At 32.9% G+C, this 20,821-nt stretch overlaps 1 protein-coding gene across 1 annotated transcript in view; it reads right to left on the bottom strand.

Annotated features, from left to right (window-relative positions):
- Positions 1-19,680, bottom strand: part of LOC106881402 (uncharacterized) — a 127,978-nt gene extending 108,298 nt beyond the window's left edge. The window contains exons 1-7 of the mRNA XM_052971314.1: positions 19,588-19,680; positions 16,606-16,756; positions 8,907-8,958; positions 7,166-7,335; positions 2,660-2,855; positions 1,040-1,127; positions 421-477 (exon numbers count right to left, since the gene is read on the bottom strand). Coding sequence (XP_052827274.1) covers positions 421-477; positions 1,040-1,127; positions 2,660-2,855; positions 7,166-7,335; positions 8,907-8,958; positions 16,606-16,756; positions 19,588-19,680 — 807 coding nt within the window. The remainder of the gene's footprint in view (positions 1-420; positions 478-1,039; positions 1,128-2,659; positions 2,856-7,165; positions 7,336-8,906; positions 8,959-16,605; positions 16,757-19,587) is intronic.
- Between the last annotated feature and the right edge of the window lie 1,141 nt (positions 19,681-20,821).

Raw genomic sequence — 20,821 nt, 5'->3', positions numbered from 1 at the left:
ATGTGTCACCAGCACAAGAGCCAGTCCAGGGGCACTGGCAACGATCTCGATCGAAAAACCTCATGTGTCGCCCGCACAAGAGCCAGCCCAGGGGCACCGGCAACGATCCCGCTCGGAAAGATTTCATGTGTCACCCTCACATGAGCCAATCCAGGGGCCCTGGCAACGATCCCGCTCGAAAGATTTCATGTGTCGCCCGCACATGAGCCAGTCCAGGGGCACTGGCAACGATCCCGCTCGAAAGATTTCATGTATCGCCCGCACATGAGCCAGTCCAGGGGCACTGGCAACGATACTGTCATGCACACATAAATCAATTGCACCAACCCTACATTCTTACACATACAAACCAATGAAAATGTTTCTCTGTAGTTACTTAATTTTCTGGAATTATCAGCTAAGTCTCTCTCATATACAAACCACACTATCTTGAATATGTTGAGGACATGTAAAGTAACCTAGCTTTAAATGTACTGTCTGGAAGAAATAAGATGGTTTAGGCTGGAATATCTGAGATTATAGATCTACTCTGTCTAAGGCTAAACAACTACAGCAGCAGCAACATACCCAGAGATTTTCAACATCACAAAAAATATATACATGTGCATATTTATGAGTGTAACATGCACACAAACATTCACATACACTAAAATTTATAATAGAATCACACACACTCAAATATAAATATTCACAAATCCACACGAACACATTCAAATAACACATGTACAAATACACATATGCAGAAACATAAAGTAGATAATGCAACAAATTTTTGACAACATCAGATACATATACACATATATACACAAGCACATAAACACTTAACAATCCAGACATTACATGCATATATGCTCATGAGACACACACTCACACATAGCCAAAATCTTTTCTCCCCTCCCACCGTCTATCTAAGCATGCACACATGTATATACTCTTTTAACTGTTCCTGCCAGTAAATATAAACTGAAGTGTTAGTGTCAGATAAAATGGGTTTTTTTGTGAGTCTTTATATTCTTGAGTTCAGAGATAGCTGTGGTACCTCTGCTCCAGTTATGGGACAGTTGTCTTTGTCCAGCATGATGGCACCAACATGCTGAGACTCCCATCCAACAGTAGATTGGTAATAGCTGAATGTATTAACAGTAAATAATGTAGCACAGATTTGATTGGGCAAACAACATAAAATAAATACAATTATGTATATCCTCTGACATGTACTCACTCATTCACCGACAAGAGATAGTAGCTGAAATACTTAGCATTGCATGGGGTAATGTCTCAGAGAATTAACATGATGGTGAATCAACAGTTGCTTGCAGAAAAAAAAAATTGTTTATAAGTTTGACACTGTTTTAGTCCCTTAAGAAATTGCAAATTACCCCAGTTAGTTTTTCAGCAACCTGGAGGCATTTCTGACCTGTATGGAAAAGATTCCTTGTTTTTCTTTCGGAAACTTGAATCTTCCATGTTTGTAAATGCTCAAACATTTTTTAGCAGAGTTTTAGACAAAGCAATCCCCAGCTAGGTTTTATTCTTTCTTTTTTTTCTTTTTCTTTTTTATAAAGTTTCTTCAGTTCTCTACATTTTAAATATCAGAGATTGTTTCCCTGTTTTCTCTTTGTTTTGAAGTATACAGTTGTCTGTAACTTTTTTGGAAATATGTTTAAAACAGAGTTAAGAGTTTATGATTAAACAAAGAGAAATTTTCAAAAGTTGATTTTGTAAAAAGAAAAAATATATATTTTTAGAATTGTAATCTGCTGTTTAAAACAGAAATCTTATAAAATTTTCTTTAGTAAAAAGTGGGATGCTTAAATGCAAGACTCCACTCATTGCTTATCAAGGAACTTTGCTATAATTTAAATAAATTGCTTTGCAACATTCATCTTAATTCCTTGGCAACACTGGATATTTTGGCTAGTGACTCTATATATTGAGTATAAATCTAGCCACAGAGTTGACTTAAGCTTTCATTCATTCATTGTTGGTCAATTTTCTGATAAAACTGACATGAATCCTAGTTTGAAGAAATGATTTTAGCGAAATTTTGATGTCAACAAACAAAATTTACTTACTTTAGATTAGGTTTAATCATACCATAAATAAGGATTTCTTAGTATGCTAAGTATATGAATTGCTAAATGGTTATTTTCCTTTTAAAAATAGCAAAACAAAAAAATTTTAATTGAACTCCATTTGAAGGTCTATTAACTTTTAATGCCCTGTTGAAAATTAATTTGAAGTTAAAAGCTCAGTTCTATAATGATTGAGCAGAAAATGCCTAAAAATGGTTTTGTTTATTCAGATGTTTATAATGTCTTTATTTGTGGTCAGATTACTGTGAAAATTGGCAATACTTCCAATGTAATAATGTTACGCAATAACCGAAACCATTACACTAAAAAAATGATGAAGACAAAGACGGTGATAATAAATTAAATGCAGTTAGTAATAAACTTAGATACACAAATATTGCAAACAAAAAGTTTTTTCTTGACCTTTAGCAGCTTATTTACAGGTAAGCTGTAACTCACATCAGAAACAAAATATTCACAAATTTCAACTGAGCTGACTGCTCCTTTTTTGTTCCACATCCAAAATAATATATTGGGTGACTATCTTGATCAAATCTCAATGAAAAGTGTTGAAAGAAAAATACTCAACAAGCTTCATATCAATTCTTAAAGCTATTTTTGAACCAACAATTCTTGCAAAAGGTTTAGTGCCTGACCATTCTTCAGGTAATATTTTATCTAATTCACTTGATGAAAAATTGGATGAATTGAAATCAGGCATCAAAATGTGCACAAAAGAAATAGATATATCAACTTTAGCTATCATCTTCAAAGTTTTATCTTGAATAAATCAATGAATAAATTGTTACTCAAGGAATGATTAGCAGCTGTTATTCAAAGGAAAGATACTCCAGAAAAAGAAAAAACAAGAAATCAGTAACGTATTGGTCAATGTAAATAATGAACAATACAGAATTATATCAGAGTACATAATTTCCTTTTAAAACGAATATAAACAAAAGTAGTTTGGTTTGTGTGGTTTCAGAAGGTGACTCAGTCAGATGCAGTGCCATGCAGTTTCACATCATGCAGTACATTAATAATTAATTTAGCAAGATACTTTACAGTTTTGTCAGGATAGACGATTCTCTCTATTATAAAATATCCCAGATTTTATAAAGTGTGAGAAAAACAAAATTTATTGCTTTCTTCATTTAAAAAGAAAAAAGTTCATGTGCTAATGACAATGAATGTAAAAGAGATTGGGCCTCGTAACTGAGCCATGAATTCTATCATATAGAAATATCCAGAGGATCAGAATCATTTCATTGTATAGCAGTCAGTTTGTTAGGTTCTTTTGTGAAAAGAAATAAACCTTTTTAAAACAGAACTGCATAGTTCCAGTATTCCTATAATGGTATCATAATTGAAGCTGGCTGAAAAAGATTGAAGGAAAACATTTCTTATTTTTTAACTTGAAAAGTATACAAAAAAAAATGATATTATTGCAATATTTTACATGTTCCTTTTCTTTTATTTTATAAAAATTGAAAAATTTATTTGTACTTCATCTGTCATTAGACAGCAGCTGAAATATTAAAATGACAAATAGAATCATTAATTGCATTTTTGAGAGACTGAGATAGCAAAATAATTTATAAATCTCTTTTCATAACAATTGTTAAAAATAGAATATAAAAAAAGAGGGTAAATGGGAATGCTTTTTTTTCACATAGCTGAACTTTCACTGATATAGTAATTTCATATTAACTTGATTATTTATTTGAAAATGAAATAGAGAATATTTCAGTGAAATAAATAATTATTTAATCCTTGCTTAATCTAAACTTACTGAATGAAATATTTTGCTAAATGATTGTACAATTAAATTCTTTTAATGCCTCTTCTTTATGGATAAAACACTATAAATTACATTACAAGCATCCTTTCACTGTAATTATATTTATGACAAAACTATTTTGATCAAAGATTTTTCAGTGACTCTTTTCAATAAAAAAAAATACTTTTGTCAGATACAATGAAATGTCAGCATGATGAATTTTTGTTATGAGTTATGACTATAGAATATGATATTGTTTGTAAATTTCATAATATTTGTTTAACTGTTTGCTTTCAAAGAAAAATATTTTCTAGACATGTTTTAGTTAACATTTGATGATCATTCCTGTTTAATTAAATTGGTGTCTGAAAATGATGAAGACTACCACTACCAATTTTATCTGATCCCGCCACCCCTCTAAAATCATATAAAAATTAAATTCATTTCCTTTTTAACGAGGCAGATCTATTTGTTTTTAACGTATATTCATTTTTAATTAAATATCTAACTGAATCGAACCTCCATTTGATTGTTCATTGCCAGTGCGTTTCCTTTTATGCCCTTTGGATGAAGTGTGTGTTTCTAGTCATTTAATGACAAAGAGTTAAATAGGGATAGAATTAGTCACATATTTGTTGAAACCATATTCCTTATTTATCTTTAACCAAGAGACATTGTCTGTTTGCTTCAACTACAAGCAAAACATGTAGAAAAGAAGTGTCACTGCTATTGTATGCTATAAATATGTATCGTGTAACATTCATATGTATTTAGTCTCACTATGAAATTATACTTCATTTGACCACAGTTTTTTTTTTTTAAGCAATTTTAGTTTTTCATTTGACTTTTTATTTATTAAAATTTTTGAATGAATATCAAACTACACAAACATACCTTCCTCTTCTAAGTGACTGAATGCTTACAGTAGGAAGTTACTTATTGAAATGTAAAAAAGATTGTTCAAAGCATAACATTTTCATAGTGATACAAGGTTGATTGCCTTGTATTAATTACTTGCATAGAGCATAGATTTACTAGCAATACAGCATGGCTTATGATCAAATGCCTATATGAAGTCATATCCATATGTATTTAGTACTGCTATATATTAAATGAAGAGGTAGAAAAAGGATAGGTAAGATGGTAATGAAACCATGTTTAAACTCATCTAATCTTCCTGTTGAGAATGTGTTTCTTTATTGGCTACACAGGGCTGAGCGAAAGCTTTTGGGTTCAGACCATTACATTTATAAATATCTACACATAGATAAGCTATAAGCTTTAGTGCTCTATGAAGTTTAATGTATAAAACTAGCCTTCTTATAATGAAGGCACAATTGTGTAAAACATCTTGTTGTAAAATGGTATGTGGAAACCTATTAAGTAAAAAAAAATTTTCAATAAAAGTATGCTGAAAATTTGAATGGACAGAAAGTACAATAGCAGAGTAGTTAGAATGGTATGTTGGTAGAGCACATTAAATATTTCACAAGATTTAGAATATTTCATGATTTTCTCTTAAAAACTTTGTCGTGATCATCTAAGTTTGTCGCTCATTTTTTGCCTCATATTTATTGGTTAAAAGTTACAATTACTGCAGCTTAAATTCCCCCTCTTCTTTTTCCAGTATTCTAAATGTTGTCCCTCAATCAAAAATATTTGAAGAGTTTTCTTTATTCATATTGTATTTGCTGTTATTTATTTTATGCATTGGTGCAAATAAATAGCAAATGTCTTGTCTTTATGGTGTTCAGAAATATCAATCAATAAATGATCAGTCTAATTAGGTTGCTTTTAAAAGAGATGAGTGAACAGTTAATTTTGTTGACTCTAATAATGCTAGTATTTATTTTATTGGCCCTGGAAGAACCAAAAGCAAAGTAAGCCAATTATGTGAAAAATAATCTTTTCCAAACTTCCTGATTTTTTAAATCAACCTTTCTCCCAGCTATCAGAGTAACAACACCTATTGTGCATGTGTAGATGCCTGTTGAACCATTAGAGGAAATGAAGGATGCCTCAATGTGGTCACTCAACATGCTAAGAATAGCAACCAACTTTGAAACATTCTTTTCTCCAAAATTTCATTTTTTCAATCACCCTTTTGCCAAGCTTCTGAAATAATGATATCCAGCCCACAGAAATAATAGATGCATTAGCACACTTATTCCTGCTCCCCTCTCATGTAGCCTACACTTACATTTTTACACTCACCCCACTCCATTATTAACGAGGTGAAATAATCTGCCTACATATTGTGCTTTCTTCATCATTTATATATATATATATATATATATATATATATATGCCAGGTGTGTGAGGTATTCAAGGATATATTTTGTAATTTAATAAAACAACTTTAATCTACTACAAACCAAATGTATTTTAATAAAAACTTGTGTCCATGTTCTTGATAAGCTTTCATCCTAGATTATTCTATGAATCCATCTTCAGCTTTAATGACTGCTTCAGTGTAGGACTTGAATCTTTCATATCGTTACACTAAATGTTCTTTATTCATTTTCTACAACACTTGGATGTCCAAATTGGTAGCTTCCAGTGATGCTATGGTATTGTGAGGATATCAATTAATCACCCTTTCAACAACTCCCCGAATGTAGTAGTTAGTAGTCCATGGGATCTACATGTAGCAAGTTTGGAAGTTATAAGTTTGGTATTCCATGGTCATAAAGATTGTCTGATGTCTAGTTTTGTGTTACATGAGCCTTTGAGGTGTTGAGTCTTGCTGAAACATGTATAGCCCTTCATTGCATATTTCATTTACCCTGGGCTTAACAACAGTCTGTATCATCTCCATGTATCCAATAGCATTAATTCTAAAACTTTCTGGAAAGATGTGAGGTGACATGATATGACTTGCATCACTCATCAGTTCTAAACCTATCACAGTTGCTGGAAAATTAGTGTGCATCACTCTGAGAACATCAGAAGGATCTGCACATAACCATTGTCATTTCTTCTGTTAAACTTTTAGTTTTGGTCAAATTTATCTCATCAGAAAAAACCCAAAGCATGACATGTTCATGAGGGTTTTAACAATGATAAGTTAAACACTTGATACAGATGAAACATTTTCCTGTATCTTTGCAGACTTGAATTAGCCTCTCCTCAGTACATACAACTTGTATTGAATGTCCTTTTGCACCTCAATTCTGATGGTCAACTCAGACACCTGAAGTTCTTTGTTGATGGCCCTCATTGATTTTTTAGGATCATCATCAATAATGTTTTGAACTCATTGAATAATGTCTAAATGTTTACCTTTTTTTTCTTTTTTTTTCTTACATACTTGAAACATTCCCTCTAGGGGCTTCCAATTCTATCCAAACTTTGCATACAAAAGCTTTTATAACATTGAGAAAGTTGGTAATTTTTAAATCACTAGATTCCGCACATATGGCAATAATGACTGCATGTCTTTCCATTTCTTGTGTTGGCATTTTACCTGACATGGAGCATCTGAAATAAATAAATGCATTTTTAATGCATTTGAAGTGAATGATATACTGATAATTGTCCTCAAATTTCTCTTGTACCTTATATGTATACATGTGATTGGCATGTGTGTATGTATATATATGTGTGTGTAGGCATGGTTGTGTAGTTAAGGTCACATCCCAGACATGTGATTTCAGGTTCAGTCCCACTATGCAGTACCTTGAAGAAATGCCATCTACTATAGTTCTATAGTGAGTGGATTTGGTAGGCAAACACTAAAAAATGCCTGTCCTGTATAACTTTATAAAAATGTATGTGTGTAACTGTGTTTTATTGTTTTGTTTTCACAGTAATTGTAAATGAGCATCATTGTCATATAAGCAGTCATTCATTTCAATCTTCCCTGAAAGTATGTCCAGTGGCAGCAAATCTACCTCATTCAGTTCCATTTCACCTCTACAAGCATGGAAAAGTAGGCATTAAAACAATGACAGTGTGTGTGTATATACAGAGAGAGGGGGGGGATGCCTATATGGTTAAGCTTCCCAATCACTTGGTTCCAGGTTCAGTCTCACAGTGTTGCATCTTGAGCAAGTGTCTTCAGTTATAACCCTGTCTGACCAAAGCTTTGTGATTGGATTTGGTCGACAAAAACTGAAAGAAGCCTGCCATATAATGTGTGTTTGTGTGAGTTGGTGTCTCCTTGTCTTGACATAGTGTAATTCTTGTAAACAAGTATCACTATCATACAAGTGGTGTGCTTTGCTTCCAATCTTCTGTGATAACATGTCTAGGTATAAGGAAATATTACCTTACTTGGAGATAGGTGAGGGTTAGCAACTGAAGGGCATCCAATCTCCCTCAAGTTCGACCTGACCCATGTGAGCATGGAAAAGTAGGCATTAATACAACAATAGTGATGATGATTGCAATGAAACAAAGGTAGATCTTAGTCTCAATATCTAAGAGACATATTATACCTACTCTATATAGCATCACTTTGAACAACAGTTTTTCTTTCTTTTTCACATTATGTTTTAAACACTTTCATTTCTTGGCATTGCCCTTTGTATATCTTATACATAGAATGCTATTTAAACTGTTATATGTTGCATTGCTGGAACCAGAAATTAAGACTATAATTTTCGAAAGATAATACTATTAATGTTGATGTATTACTTATCTCTCATATCTATTTATATATAACAAGTGGGTGGTTTACATCGATTAGGGACTGTGAAGTGCAGACAGGAAAAAGAAAATTTTGCTCAAGAGGAATATCTGTGTCAAAGATAAAAGTTATAAATAAATAGTACTAAATATGGTACTAATTACCACATTAATTGATAATAGTAACAACATTACTAGTAATTGTTAGCTTACCACTTATCTGAAACCCTTTGTTGTGGCTCTGGAAGAGAGAGAGGTAATAAGAAATTATGATTTATTCATAAGATTTCATATTTCACCAAATGTATTTCATGTAAAAATGAATTAGTAAATCTATGTAGTAACTAAGAGAGAGATGGGAGTGGGGGAGAAATGGAGTGAAGGAGACAGAAGTGGGCAGAGAGATGATGATAAAAACGTACGACTGGTCAGATGTTTTTTCCAAACAGGTTTTAATGGAAAGTATTGCTTCAACTGTAAAAGTTAAAGAGAAATGAGACACATGAAAGAGATGGGTATAAGAGACAGGAGAATATGTATACTGAAGTTAAAGTTGTAGATGATTAAGACGTACTTATAAACAAGCCTTATGAGTACAATTAGAAAATGTATTTTTGCCACTGTGGTTGATATCAGATAATGTTACATAGGTACAATAATTATAATTTTTCTTTTCAAATTTCTTAGAGCTGCTAGAAATATTGAAACATATACTAATTTTCAGAATAAAATAAATATTTACGTAATTGAAATAGAATTCAAACATTTTTTTATATCTGTATATTTGTAATGAATATCTGTCATCAATTACAATAATATTGTTTAACTATCAATTAATCCAGACACTACCAACAGTGGCAAAACTATATTCCCAACAATACCTGTCATATGACAGGTAACACTTTAGTTTGTGTATAGTAACCAAGGGAGATAAATTCAATAAGATCAGAATTATCTCCCTTCCAAGAGCACAAAGAAAAGTGGTGATATACTACGAATTATATTAAAAGATATTTGATCTTTCAAAAGGTTCTTTTGGTTGTTTGTTTTCTTTTTTGCTATATTTTAGGGAATTCATCTTTGTTTACCGTAAAAGAAAATGATACCTTGAGGTTTACTTTAGATCATAATTTAATCTCATAAATATATCAGAAAATGTATTCATATTATCCCTCTGGTGTTTACCATGAATGATATTAAATTGTGTATTGCTATATCCACTTCTGAAATTTTATTATTCAGTTGGCATTTCAGCCACAACTATCCTTTCTAACTTTCAGACATTATGTTCAAGACATTGTTATTTTTCTATTCCTCCATTTTTGAAACCATATTGTGAAATCTGAAGGGAATTTGGCACATTTAATAGCTTATAAAGTATTTTTCATTGGCTTCAGTAGAGATTCACTCTGCATAGTTTGAAGCCAATCATATGAACTCTACCAAATCTCAAGAACACACCAACTAGCAAAATGATCACAAAAGTACAACAAAAAATCCAACAGAAGCAGCATCATGCAAACACCTCCCTATCCTTTGTAGATTAGAAAGAAGCCTCTTTGACATCACCAACTATGAGTTTCTTCGCTTCAAATTACCATATATTTTCAGATGTTTACATACAGCTACCATACACAGAGAATGTTATAATTTGATGTGAAAATATTGTTAATGTTACACTATTCTGTAAACATCAGCATCATTAAAGTATGTTGGTGTTAGTATTTTTATGTTTCTTTCTTCTAGATTAATGGAATGAGCAAACAGTGTGTTGATAGGATAATACTCTGCTATATATGTGTGTGTATGTGTATATATATATCATTATTTAACATCCATGTCCCATGCTAACATGGGTTGGGACATGAACATTAAATGATAATGATGATATATAGAGGGTTTATGTGTGTGTGTGTGTGTATATATATATATATATATATATATATATATATATATATAATATATTCATGATATATATATATATATATATATCATGAATATATGATATGTACTATATATATGTCGGTATGTGGTAAAAAATTTGCTTTCCAACCACATAGTTCTGGGTTTCATCCCTCTATGTGGCACCTTGGCTAAGCTTTGTAAATAGAAACTATAAGGAGCCCATCATATATACATATATATATATGTATGTATGTATGCGTGTGTGTGTGTGTGTGTATATGTTACTCTTTCCTTGCCCTAACATTAAGTAACAGTAGGAAACAAGTGAGAATTAGTGGGTGGAAAGGCATCTGACTATAGAAAAATGTACCTCAACAAAAGTTACCACTAACCCATGCAAGCATAAAAAAGTGGATATTAAAATGGTGATGATACGTTTTATATATATATATATATATATATATATATGTTATAAACATCTGGGATGCTTTACTCCATACAGAAACTGCAGGAGCTATTCAGAGGTTTTGCAAGCTCTTCTAAATTCATTGCAAGACTGGAAATCCTTCCCTATCATCAGCAGGTAATATCATAGTCACAAGTTTTTTGCCGCTCAGCAAGTGTACTTCTTATGGGAAACTTCAATCTGCTCAATGTCAGATGGCCCGAGGGCCTTTCTCTCTCAGCAATGACACAATACAAACAAGGACAGGTGAAGTCCCTCTCGAACCTCATCAACACTTTGTACATGGAACAAATAGTACTCCAACCAACCAGGGCAGGTGACATACTGGATCTCTGCTTCACAAATACTATAGATCTCTTCCATTATGTGAAAGTGACACCAATGCTACTCTCGGATCACAGCATGGTAGAGCTGACCATAAAGGTTACTTGAAGGTTATTTTTTTAACAATTAAGACCATAATTCTAAACTAGTGTAATTTGAAAACATTTACTCAGTTTTATAACCCCATGAATAATTATGCGTAAAATAACTATATTTTAAAATCCTTTCAAATCTTTTTTGAAATATTGTTCATCATTTGGTGTAGAGATATCTATATATTTCACAGCCTTCCTTCTTTTCACTTTCTGGCTTCACAACTTTTCATCCCCTTCCATCATATTTGAAGTTCTACATTTTTAAAAAGATTTTGTGATAGTTTCTAAATGATCTCCCCAAGACTTTACCACAAAATTGCACAACACTTCCAGTGAAAGAGCATACCATGCATTTTACCACCTTTTTGTGAACATCCTTTCTCTGTCCACCACCCAGTTATTCCACTCCAAATGAATATTATCTTTAAAAGACTTATATAGGATGACATTGAAAAACTGAAGCACAGACATTAATCTTCGGGAATTACTGAAGTTACTGTATTGTTTCATGGAAGATGTTCCTTTACATTGTCTATTAAGTAAAATATAAACATGTCCTGCACTAACAAGCTCCTTTTTTTCTTTTTTTTTTCTTTTTGTAAATCATTTGGCTGCCTATTCCACACATTGTCAATCTTGGATATACATCAGAAGATAGCTTAATGAACACCTCCCTTACCTTGCAAAAATGCTGAGGTGAAATCAAGAGACTATACTCACTTATTCATTATTGAGGTGATTAACATTTCTAACTGCATGGTTTCATTGCTACACATTGAAGAGTTTGTTTCAGGTCACTTGAATTCCCTTCATAAGCATGTGCAATAAGATGGGTCTTTATTATCCTCTTATTGTATATTCTATTTTAGTCAGAATAATACAGTTTATTTATGCTTAGCATTAGTTACTTTTATTTGTTCCTGATGAGCTGTATGTTCTTGTTCATCTACTTCAACTATTTCTCTCTTTATTGATCCACTTGATTCAAATTAATACAGATGGGTTCTTTATTCCCATTTTGTGGTATTATATTTATCTGATGACTATCTTTCCTTTTTGACCTCAGTGAAAAGATTTATTTGCTTTCTGTACCTCATATCCATTCATTTTATTACATGGAAAAATGCGAGCAAGAGAAATAATATTCTTAAGATTATAAACCTGGAAAATTACAGGACAAGTTATTACACTTGGAAAAGTTCAGGACAACTTATTACATCTGGTAAAGTACAGAGCAAGAAAATTATAACTTAAAATATTGCAGCTAAGGATAAAATTTCAAATAAAATATTTAGATTTAAAAAATATTAGTTTTATTAAAACTAAAAATTTTATAACAAGTTACTACTTCTATTTGTTATTACTTGTTACTTCTATTAAAAATTTAAAAAATAACTCAAAATATTTTTTGCACTTAAAAAAAATTCATTTTCTTTAATTAATAATTAGAAATTTGAAAATAGGTTATAAAAAATAATAGTAGTACATAGTACAATAAATAGAATAATACAAAAATCAGTTATATATTACAGTAAAATCTACCTATAATAAATTCACAGTAAAATTTGCTTGAGTTTTTGCCTAAGTTATTGCCAAGTCTTCACATTTTTAGTCTTGACCCAATGCTTATTTTTTACATAATGAATTTTCCTACCATATATCTCATTCTACTTTGCATAAAACTTTAGCTATATTAGTGCTTCTGGCTCTCAGTTTTTAAAGTATTCTAGTGTGTCAATATTTTAACAAAATATGTTCCATGTCTTTTCCAGGCTATACTATTAAGCTAATTAATAATGTGTCAAATGTGTCAATTAGTGGTGGCATTGTTTATTTTTTTCTTACGTCAATGATGCCAGTGACATATGTTAAAAGTCCCCTTATAGAGCTATATTCATAAAAAAGTATAGAACTATATTATTACCCTCAGATTTGAGAAACAAACACTCATAACTTTTTTTCTTTTAAAACTTCATTGCATGAGATTGATACCATGAAATTCCTCAAATTGATCTCTATCATTTAAGCTTAATTAAAATATAGTTTGTTTTTAAAATAAAAAAGTTAATTATACTTAAATCCAATTTTTTGTCTTATGCATATTGTTTTCGTGGTATTTTACCTCACAACATTCTTTATACAAATTTTTGTTGCATGGGACCAAAATGTGAAATTCTTCATACTTTCTTCTATTATTGAAGCTAAGAAAAATATATTTTGCTTTTAAAATAAAAAAAGTTATTTAGATTTAAACTTGATTGGTGGCATTGCTTACTCTCCTATGATGTTGCTACAAATTTTGATGTAAACTTCTTTCTACTGGATCAAATCTCTATTTTTTTTTATGCCAAAATGTAGCTAGGGACCAGTCCTCTTCAAAGATGTTAAGTTTTCAATTTGGTTGAGAACTGAATTAGCTTGCTTTGGGTCAAAGACCAGACATAAGGATAGAACAAGGTTCTAGCTACAGAGAAGGTTCCATAGTGGCATAATGGTGTCAATAAAACCACAAATGCTAAAAGATAGGCTTGGGAAGATTGAAAAAGAGAAGCAAAAACAATATCAGATACTTAGAAAAGAAACTAGACAATAGGGATTCTTACCAGGAAGAGAAGCTGAGTGTAACAGTTTTACTAGTGTTCTATGTCAAAGGGATCAGAAATGTGAGGTGTTTCAGATTGCAAAGCAGTGTTACAAGTGTCACTCAAGATGTTAGAGGAAATGTGTGAGGAATGGTAGCAGTGAGCTTGTATCTCTCGGTGAATGACAAAAAGGAGGAGGTATGGACATGTTACTACAAGAATTTGTTAAATGAGGAAAATATTTAGGAGAGAAGATCCTCTCAAAACAAGCTCAACTGGTGTACCAGTTGGTGGCTATATGTTTGAAAGTGCAATTAAGGATATGCTAAGGTGCTGAAAATATTCATGAAAGTTGGAGACACATTAGCCAGTCATATTGCCAATCATATGATACAGGGAGATGGCACAGCCAGTGGTTGGCATAGAAGTATTATCATCCACGTCAAGGGTGAAGGCGATGTTTTAGCAATTAGTATTTTCAGAGGCATCAAATTGCTGGACAAAGTTATGAGTTTGATTACAGAGAGGATTAAACAAGATGCATAAATTGGTGGTGATGATCAAAATAGAGGAGAAAATGTTTTCTCTTTGGGTTTCTATAAAAAGAAATTCATAGTTAGTGATTACAATTATTTCTAAATTGTGAACATTTTTATAATGATGAAATTTTAAAGTTAAAAGATAATCAAAAGCAATAAGCATTTTGATTTACCTAAAACAAAGATGCTTGTTTACTTATAGTTCTCCATAAAATGCAATGAGAACCATCTTTATTACTGCTTTGGTTGTTATACTTCACAAACCTCAGTGTGCAGGTTCAATAACAGATGAGATATTAATATTTAGTTGGAAAGACCAGGTATACTTTGTGTGCATGCTTCTTTACTTGCTTCTCATAGGACCATTGAGTGCCTTTCTTCCAGATCTTAAAAATACCCACTCTGGTAGGGAGATTACTAGAGTGAATGATGGGTAGTGATCTGCTCTTGAACTTCTATGGTCTTCCAGACAGGTGTTGGCTATGGTATAGCTAGTTGTAGAGTAGGTTATGGAATTCAGACATGTACATGATATAACTAAGCCACTTCAATTGATTCCTATATCATTTGGTTTGAATGCTTTTGGTATTGGTTTAAAAGAGGATTTCTGTATGTATGGTCCTATCTGCTAAGTAACTGAAGGAATCTTGTGGAGATTGGATGTTATGTAGGCTGCAAAGTTAATAAGGACCATGGTCAGGAGGTAGAGATAATTCTTTAGAAAGATTATCTTTTGAGCCCTCCAAAGGATACAAAGGCCTCTCTGAGGTTGTTTAAAATCTCCTCATTCAGTGTGCTGTCTCATTATCATCATTACTTAACATTCATGTTCCATGCTGGCATGGCTTAGATAGTTTGACAGGACTGGATTGTTCACAAGTATTTACTTTGGCATGGTTTCTACTGTTAGCTGTTCTTCCTAATACCAACCATTTTGCAGTGTGTTCTGAGTGCATTTTTCATGCTACCTGCTCTAGTGAGGTCACTACAAACCTAAGGGAGCAGCTTTATACTGTAAGATGAAATATAAAAGTGTGAAAGAAGGGACCAGAACAGAATAGGTTTTGTTGAGGAGGAGTTACATGACTACTTGCACTTTAGAAGAGAAGGTGGAACGACTGGGTGGGGCTAGTAAACAATAAAAGTAATAGTGATGAAATGTGAGTTTTACCTTCAAAAGATAAGGTGGGTAGAAATGAGAGGGGAGACAGGACGACATGTATGGATGGATGTTGCATGAGAGTATGGATGAATGAAGGGGGATTAGGAGATGACTGATTGTGTGAAGCAGCAGAATAGTGTAGACAAGAGGAAAACAAGAGCGGGAGATGACATGGTGTTGAGTAGGTTGCTGGAGTGAGTGGAAAAGAGAGGTAGGTGTAGTGCATGGGGAGGGGGAAATATAATTTGGTGGCTTAATGGGGTTGGGTTGGCTCAGTGTCTCCTTGTCTGAATTGGGAGGATAGTGTTAGTTGTTGTTGTTGTACTGAAAAAGCGCAGTACAGTATGCTGCTGATAGATATGACCTCTGGTTTTCTGGGCAGTAACTGACAAGTCCATTCTTTTATAAGCTGTAACAGCTGCTGAGATGATGGCTTGCAGAATTAGTTACAAAGTGGGAACTATGAGACTTGTTCATTACTATACTTTAGTTTGGGTCTGAGCTTAGTGATGGCCTAATTTTGAAAATATTTTAATCGAGTTTTAAGTTAACAGTGACTTTTCAGTTCATAGTCTTTCCAAAGACTGTTTCAGCCCTACTGCAACAGCATGAGATATCATCCTTATGGAAAGATCATTTTATAAGATTCCTTCATGATTGCTCAGTCCACTGAGGTGAGTTGGTTTAACAGTCAGGTGATGCATTCTATCACTCTATTATTGTAGACTGGTCTTTCAGTAAAAATGTACTGTCTAATGACTTGACTGGTACCATGGGACAATTTCTAGGGTCAGATAGTATCCTTATTGTGTCAGAAATTGTGCATGTCATGTCTAAACTGTATGCATATCTAGATCGCTTGAGTTTTTGTTATTCACTATGTATCTTTCATCTGTACTACCTCCTGAGGTGATGAATGCCTCTGAAACTTTCAGTTTGACAGCTAGAGAGTGACAAAAATTCTTGCAACTCACAGGATTGTTGAGCTTACAGCAGCTGAGTTGCATCTTGTTTGGTGCTCTTGTGTGTCATAAGAGAGTGCACTTACAATCTGGTTGTTGTATTGTCATGTTATGATCTCTCCAACACTCAACACCTATCATTGCTCTTGTGAGTAGAACATCATTGAGGTCTGCCCACCTAACTTTGATGTAGTCAATGAGGTGATGGTCATTGGATGTAGGAGGTTTATGTTTGATCTAATGGAAGAAATCATTGGTAATGGTGAAGTAATACTCTGCACAGAGAAAGAAGTCTGATGCCATTGTTGTTACTTTCTTACCACTATGGGTGTTGATCACTTTTTCTTAAGATTTTAAAAATTCCTCCCAACCCTTACATTAAAATTACTCATTAGCATAATTTTATCTTGTTTTGGTATTTTAGTCAATGTCTGATAAATGCATTTGTTCTCTTGACTGTCAGATTCCAAATTAGATGCATAGGAACTTAATAGTGTGACCTACATCTCTGCAAAAGCATTTCAAAGGAACATTAGATCCTCACTCATACTAACCTGTGTCTCACTCAATTTAGGCAGCAGACACTTCCTCACAGCACAGTCAATGTTCTGTCAATTATATCTACCCTCAGGGTACCTCTTCTAGAAAAAAAAAAGGCATAGCCTTCACCAACCTCCATGAGAGAACCCACTCACTAAGCACAGCAGTGTCTTTGTGTAGTACTTCATAATGCAGGATATAAGTGCTGATTGGTGCTGGGTTGGCTTGTCTTGCCAAGAGCTGTTGTCCTGTACATCTGGTGTGCAGATCTTTGACTAAAAATTTGTTGTACATCCAGACCTGCTTCTGTTGCTGGACTATTTCTGCTGGACTCCCAGATCCATATTGCAGATTTATTTGCAATGAATATTATAGTTGCATTTGGTTGCACATTTCCCAATACCACTATCCCTATTGTGAAGAAGATACCTCTGTTAGCAAGGAGGACTCAAGGTAACTGCTATCTCCTTCTAGCCTTTGGAAGATGCTGGGAATCCAATCTATTAGAAACTGTCTTAAAGCTAACTGCCATAGCTTGTTTTTTTATCTCATGGTGCACTTACTCATAGCCATTGTCTTTCTGGACTCACTCAGAAGACATCATGGTGTATTAACCAAGCTAGGCCAACATACTGTACCTGTGGGACCCACTGTTGCGAGATCTCTTGCCAAGTTAGCCTGGAGTTGCAACCCCATGTGTGACTGCAGGTAAGACTCCCACACTAGGCTTCTTCACACTTCATCACATGGGTTAGCAAAGGACAGTCACATGTCAGATGGTTGCAAGCACTACTGCATTTGAGCCATCACACCACCCATATGTGCATACAATTATACTATGGCATACAATAACATAAATATGTTGATCTAAAGTCCTTCCAATTATGTTTAATGCTACTCTTAAAATGACAAACAACTGATTAATCTTTAAAGTTTCAGAGCTTGAGAAGTGATTATAGCCCTGTATTACCTTATATTTGTTTTATTTCATATAATTTTCTGGGGAAAATACAAGCATGACAGATCCCCTGATATTTGTACAATTTATTTTTTTCTTTAACATGCTTTCCAGGAGATATAGTTTCAACTAAAACAGAATACTATTTTTACTTGATAAATTACTGTTTCATGTTATATCTTAGTTTGTATATCCTAAATTACTTTGTGCAATATAAAGAAAATATTCCCATGTTTAACATGTTATTTACAAGTGTTTCTAGGTGTGTAGTCAGGTATTTCAATTAAAAATGTATATGCTTTCAAAATAAATATTATCTAGTATTGATTAGATATTTGTTATTTCTTTATTTCATCTTGTTTAGTAACATTAACTTTGCATCTAAGTTAATCCAGTTTGCTTTGTGAAGTGTGCTGACGCAAGCTACAAATGTGTCATTCTCTGTATAAATTTACTGTGGTTTACTTGACGTTTATTTTGTATCATTTAGAAAGACAATCCTTGCATGACCACATTTAATTGTAAAACCTTTTTATCTTCTTCATCTCTCTTTCTCTTTCTCTTTTCCCCATCCTCTCTCTCCCTCTCTCCTTCCATTGTTTTAGCTAGCTTGCAAGAATGTCTAATTAAAAATAAAAAGTTTAAAGAATAGAGAAAAAAAATAACATTTATATTGAAATGTTTACCTTAACTAACTCCAGGCTTGTTATTGTTCTGTAGATGATTTTTGCAATATGTGTGTGCTTTTGTGTTGTTAGCATTGAACAATGAATTTCATGTTAGTACTGTTCCTTTCAGTTTTACAGTTCCATCATCATGGATTAAAGTGTTGTTTTTATTCAGAACACAGCTAATTTTGACCCATACTGCTATCGGCAATTCATTAGATAATGTTTGATGTCACTAAGCTTTTTTTGCTTTCTCTAGAGCTTTTTTGCAATTTCTTTCAAACTTTTATTTATTTATTGTGTATTGATTTAGCATTCTGCAATCTAATAAATCGTAAGGCTTACGGGAGATTTTTCTTTGCTTGTTATCGGGTGTAAGAAATAAGTTGTTTCCTTGTTCTGATACAAAACATACTGTCTAATATCAATTTTAGTGTTATTGACACTTTAGTCATCTTACCACTATAGATTGACATACTCAGGTGATGTTTACAAGTTGGTAAAATCAATATTTGGTGGTAATCAAAAAAGTTTAGGATTTTTAATTTTCTTCTGACATAAATCACTGGAAATTATTAAAATTAACTCAAGATTATTCCTCTTAGATCAAGAAAAAATAAATGAACATTCAGAGATTTTTTGCACTAATTTCCAACGAAAGCTAACATAGGTTTGCAAAGAAAATATAACTCGGGGTAAATATTTTAAGGTGAGATGTAAATATTTTAAGATAAGATTTCAAGATCAAGGGCCTGAGATTAACCTTCACCACTTTGTCTCATGTCTTCATGGGTCCCTATCTTTGGCAAGCACTATCCAGTAAATCTATCTTTCACATAACATTCCTCTTATGTCCGATTGTCTCTCAATATACTTGTACTATGTCATTTATACATACTTACATTGCATGTCCGAGAGAGCATACTCACTTCATATCTTTCTAGTTTTCTCAAGTCATCTGCATTCAAGATCCATGTTTCACTACCATGTAACATTGCAGTTCTAACACAAGCATCATACAGTCTGCCCTTCACCATGAGGAAATAGGCTTTTGTGCTATCAACCATAGTAGCAAAAACTATTGAGGATCTATTCCCAGTGTGCTCAAAATACATACTGCTCCAGTGCATCAGTTACATATGAAGTTTAATTTCTCTGTTAGCCTACCTATGATTTCACTACACCTCTTATTAGGTTTATACTTATTCCTTTTCTGCATATCAAGCAAGGCCATTTTCATTGATCATATCAAAGCCCTGTCATCTAAGTACAGCTAAAGCAGGATACAACTCTCACAGACCTTGATTATGGTGATGTATTCATACTACAATGACTTCCATGTTATATACTAAATAAATTCACGAATGCTCTGAAGCAAGTTTACCCCAAAAAACAATTAAAAATCAATATAATGCTTTATAAGTTGACAGAAGTATGCTCTACCAGTCAGAGACCCACTACTACCAGAGTTAGGTGGTTTGTTTATTTGAAATCTTCCTTTCTACCAACTAACCCATTGAAAAACAGGAACACTGATTTAGTATTATGTCTTTGTGAAATTGGTGAAAACTCTATGGCCTTGAAGAGAGATCCAGTCCCCTACAAGGATCTGTGTTTCAGGCATCCAGTTTTTATTTAAGGCAGTAAAATTTTGATCTATATGTATTAAAAATCTCTATCATTTGTGAAAACTAAATAGGCTACTTTTTCTAGTGTTTCTGGTCAAAATACAACTACTTCAGTAAAAATATTGCACTGCTGGGTGCTGCCTCATGACTTTTAGCACTTGTTTATGACACCAAACATAGATAGCTAAAGAATGATTTACCAATATATGCTACAAGTCTTTGATACACAACTTCAACTTAATACAGTTCTATATTTAAGAGATGAGGAATTATGTACATTATTTACATTATTTACAATTGACGGATATTTGTCCTCATCTTATTTGTTAACGCAACGTTTTGGTTGATATACCCTCCAGCCTTCATCAGGTGTCTTGGGGAAATTCTGAACCTGGGTTCTTATTCCTAAGGTATTTTTTGATATTGTTGTTGTTATTATTATTATTATTATTATTCAGGTCACTGCCTGGAATCGAACTCAGAATCTTGAAGGTTAAAAGCGCGGGCT

Source organism: Octopus bimaculoides, chromosome 10 (genome assembly GCF_001194135.2).
Source record: "Octopus bimaculoides isolate UCB-OBI-ISO-001 chromosome 10, ASM119413v2, whole genome shotgun sequence".
Lineage (NCBI taxonomy): Eukaryota > Metazoa > Mollusca > Cephalopoda > Octopoda > Octopodidae > Octopus > Octopus bimaculoides.
This window is presented reverse-complemented; position numbering and strand designations above follow the sequence as displayed.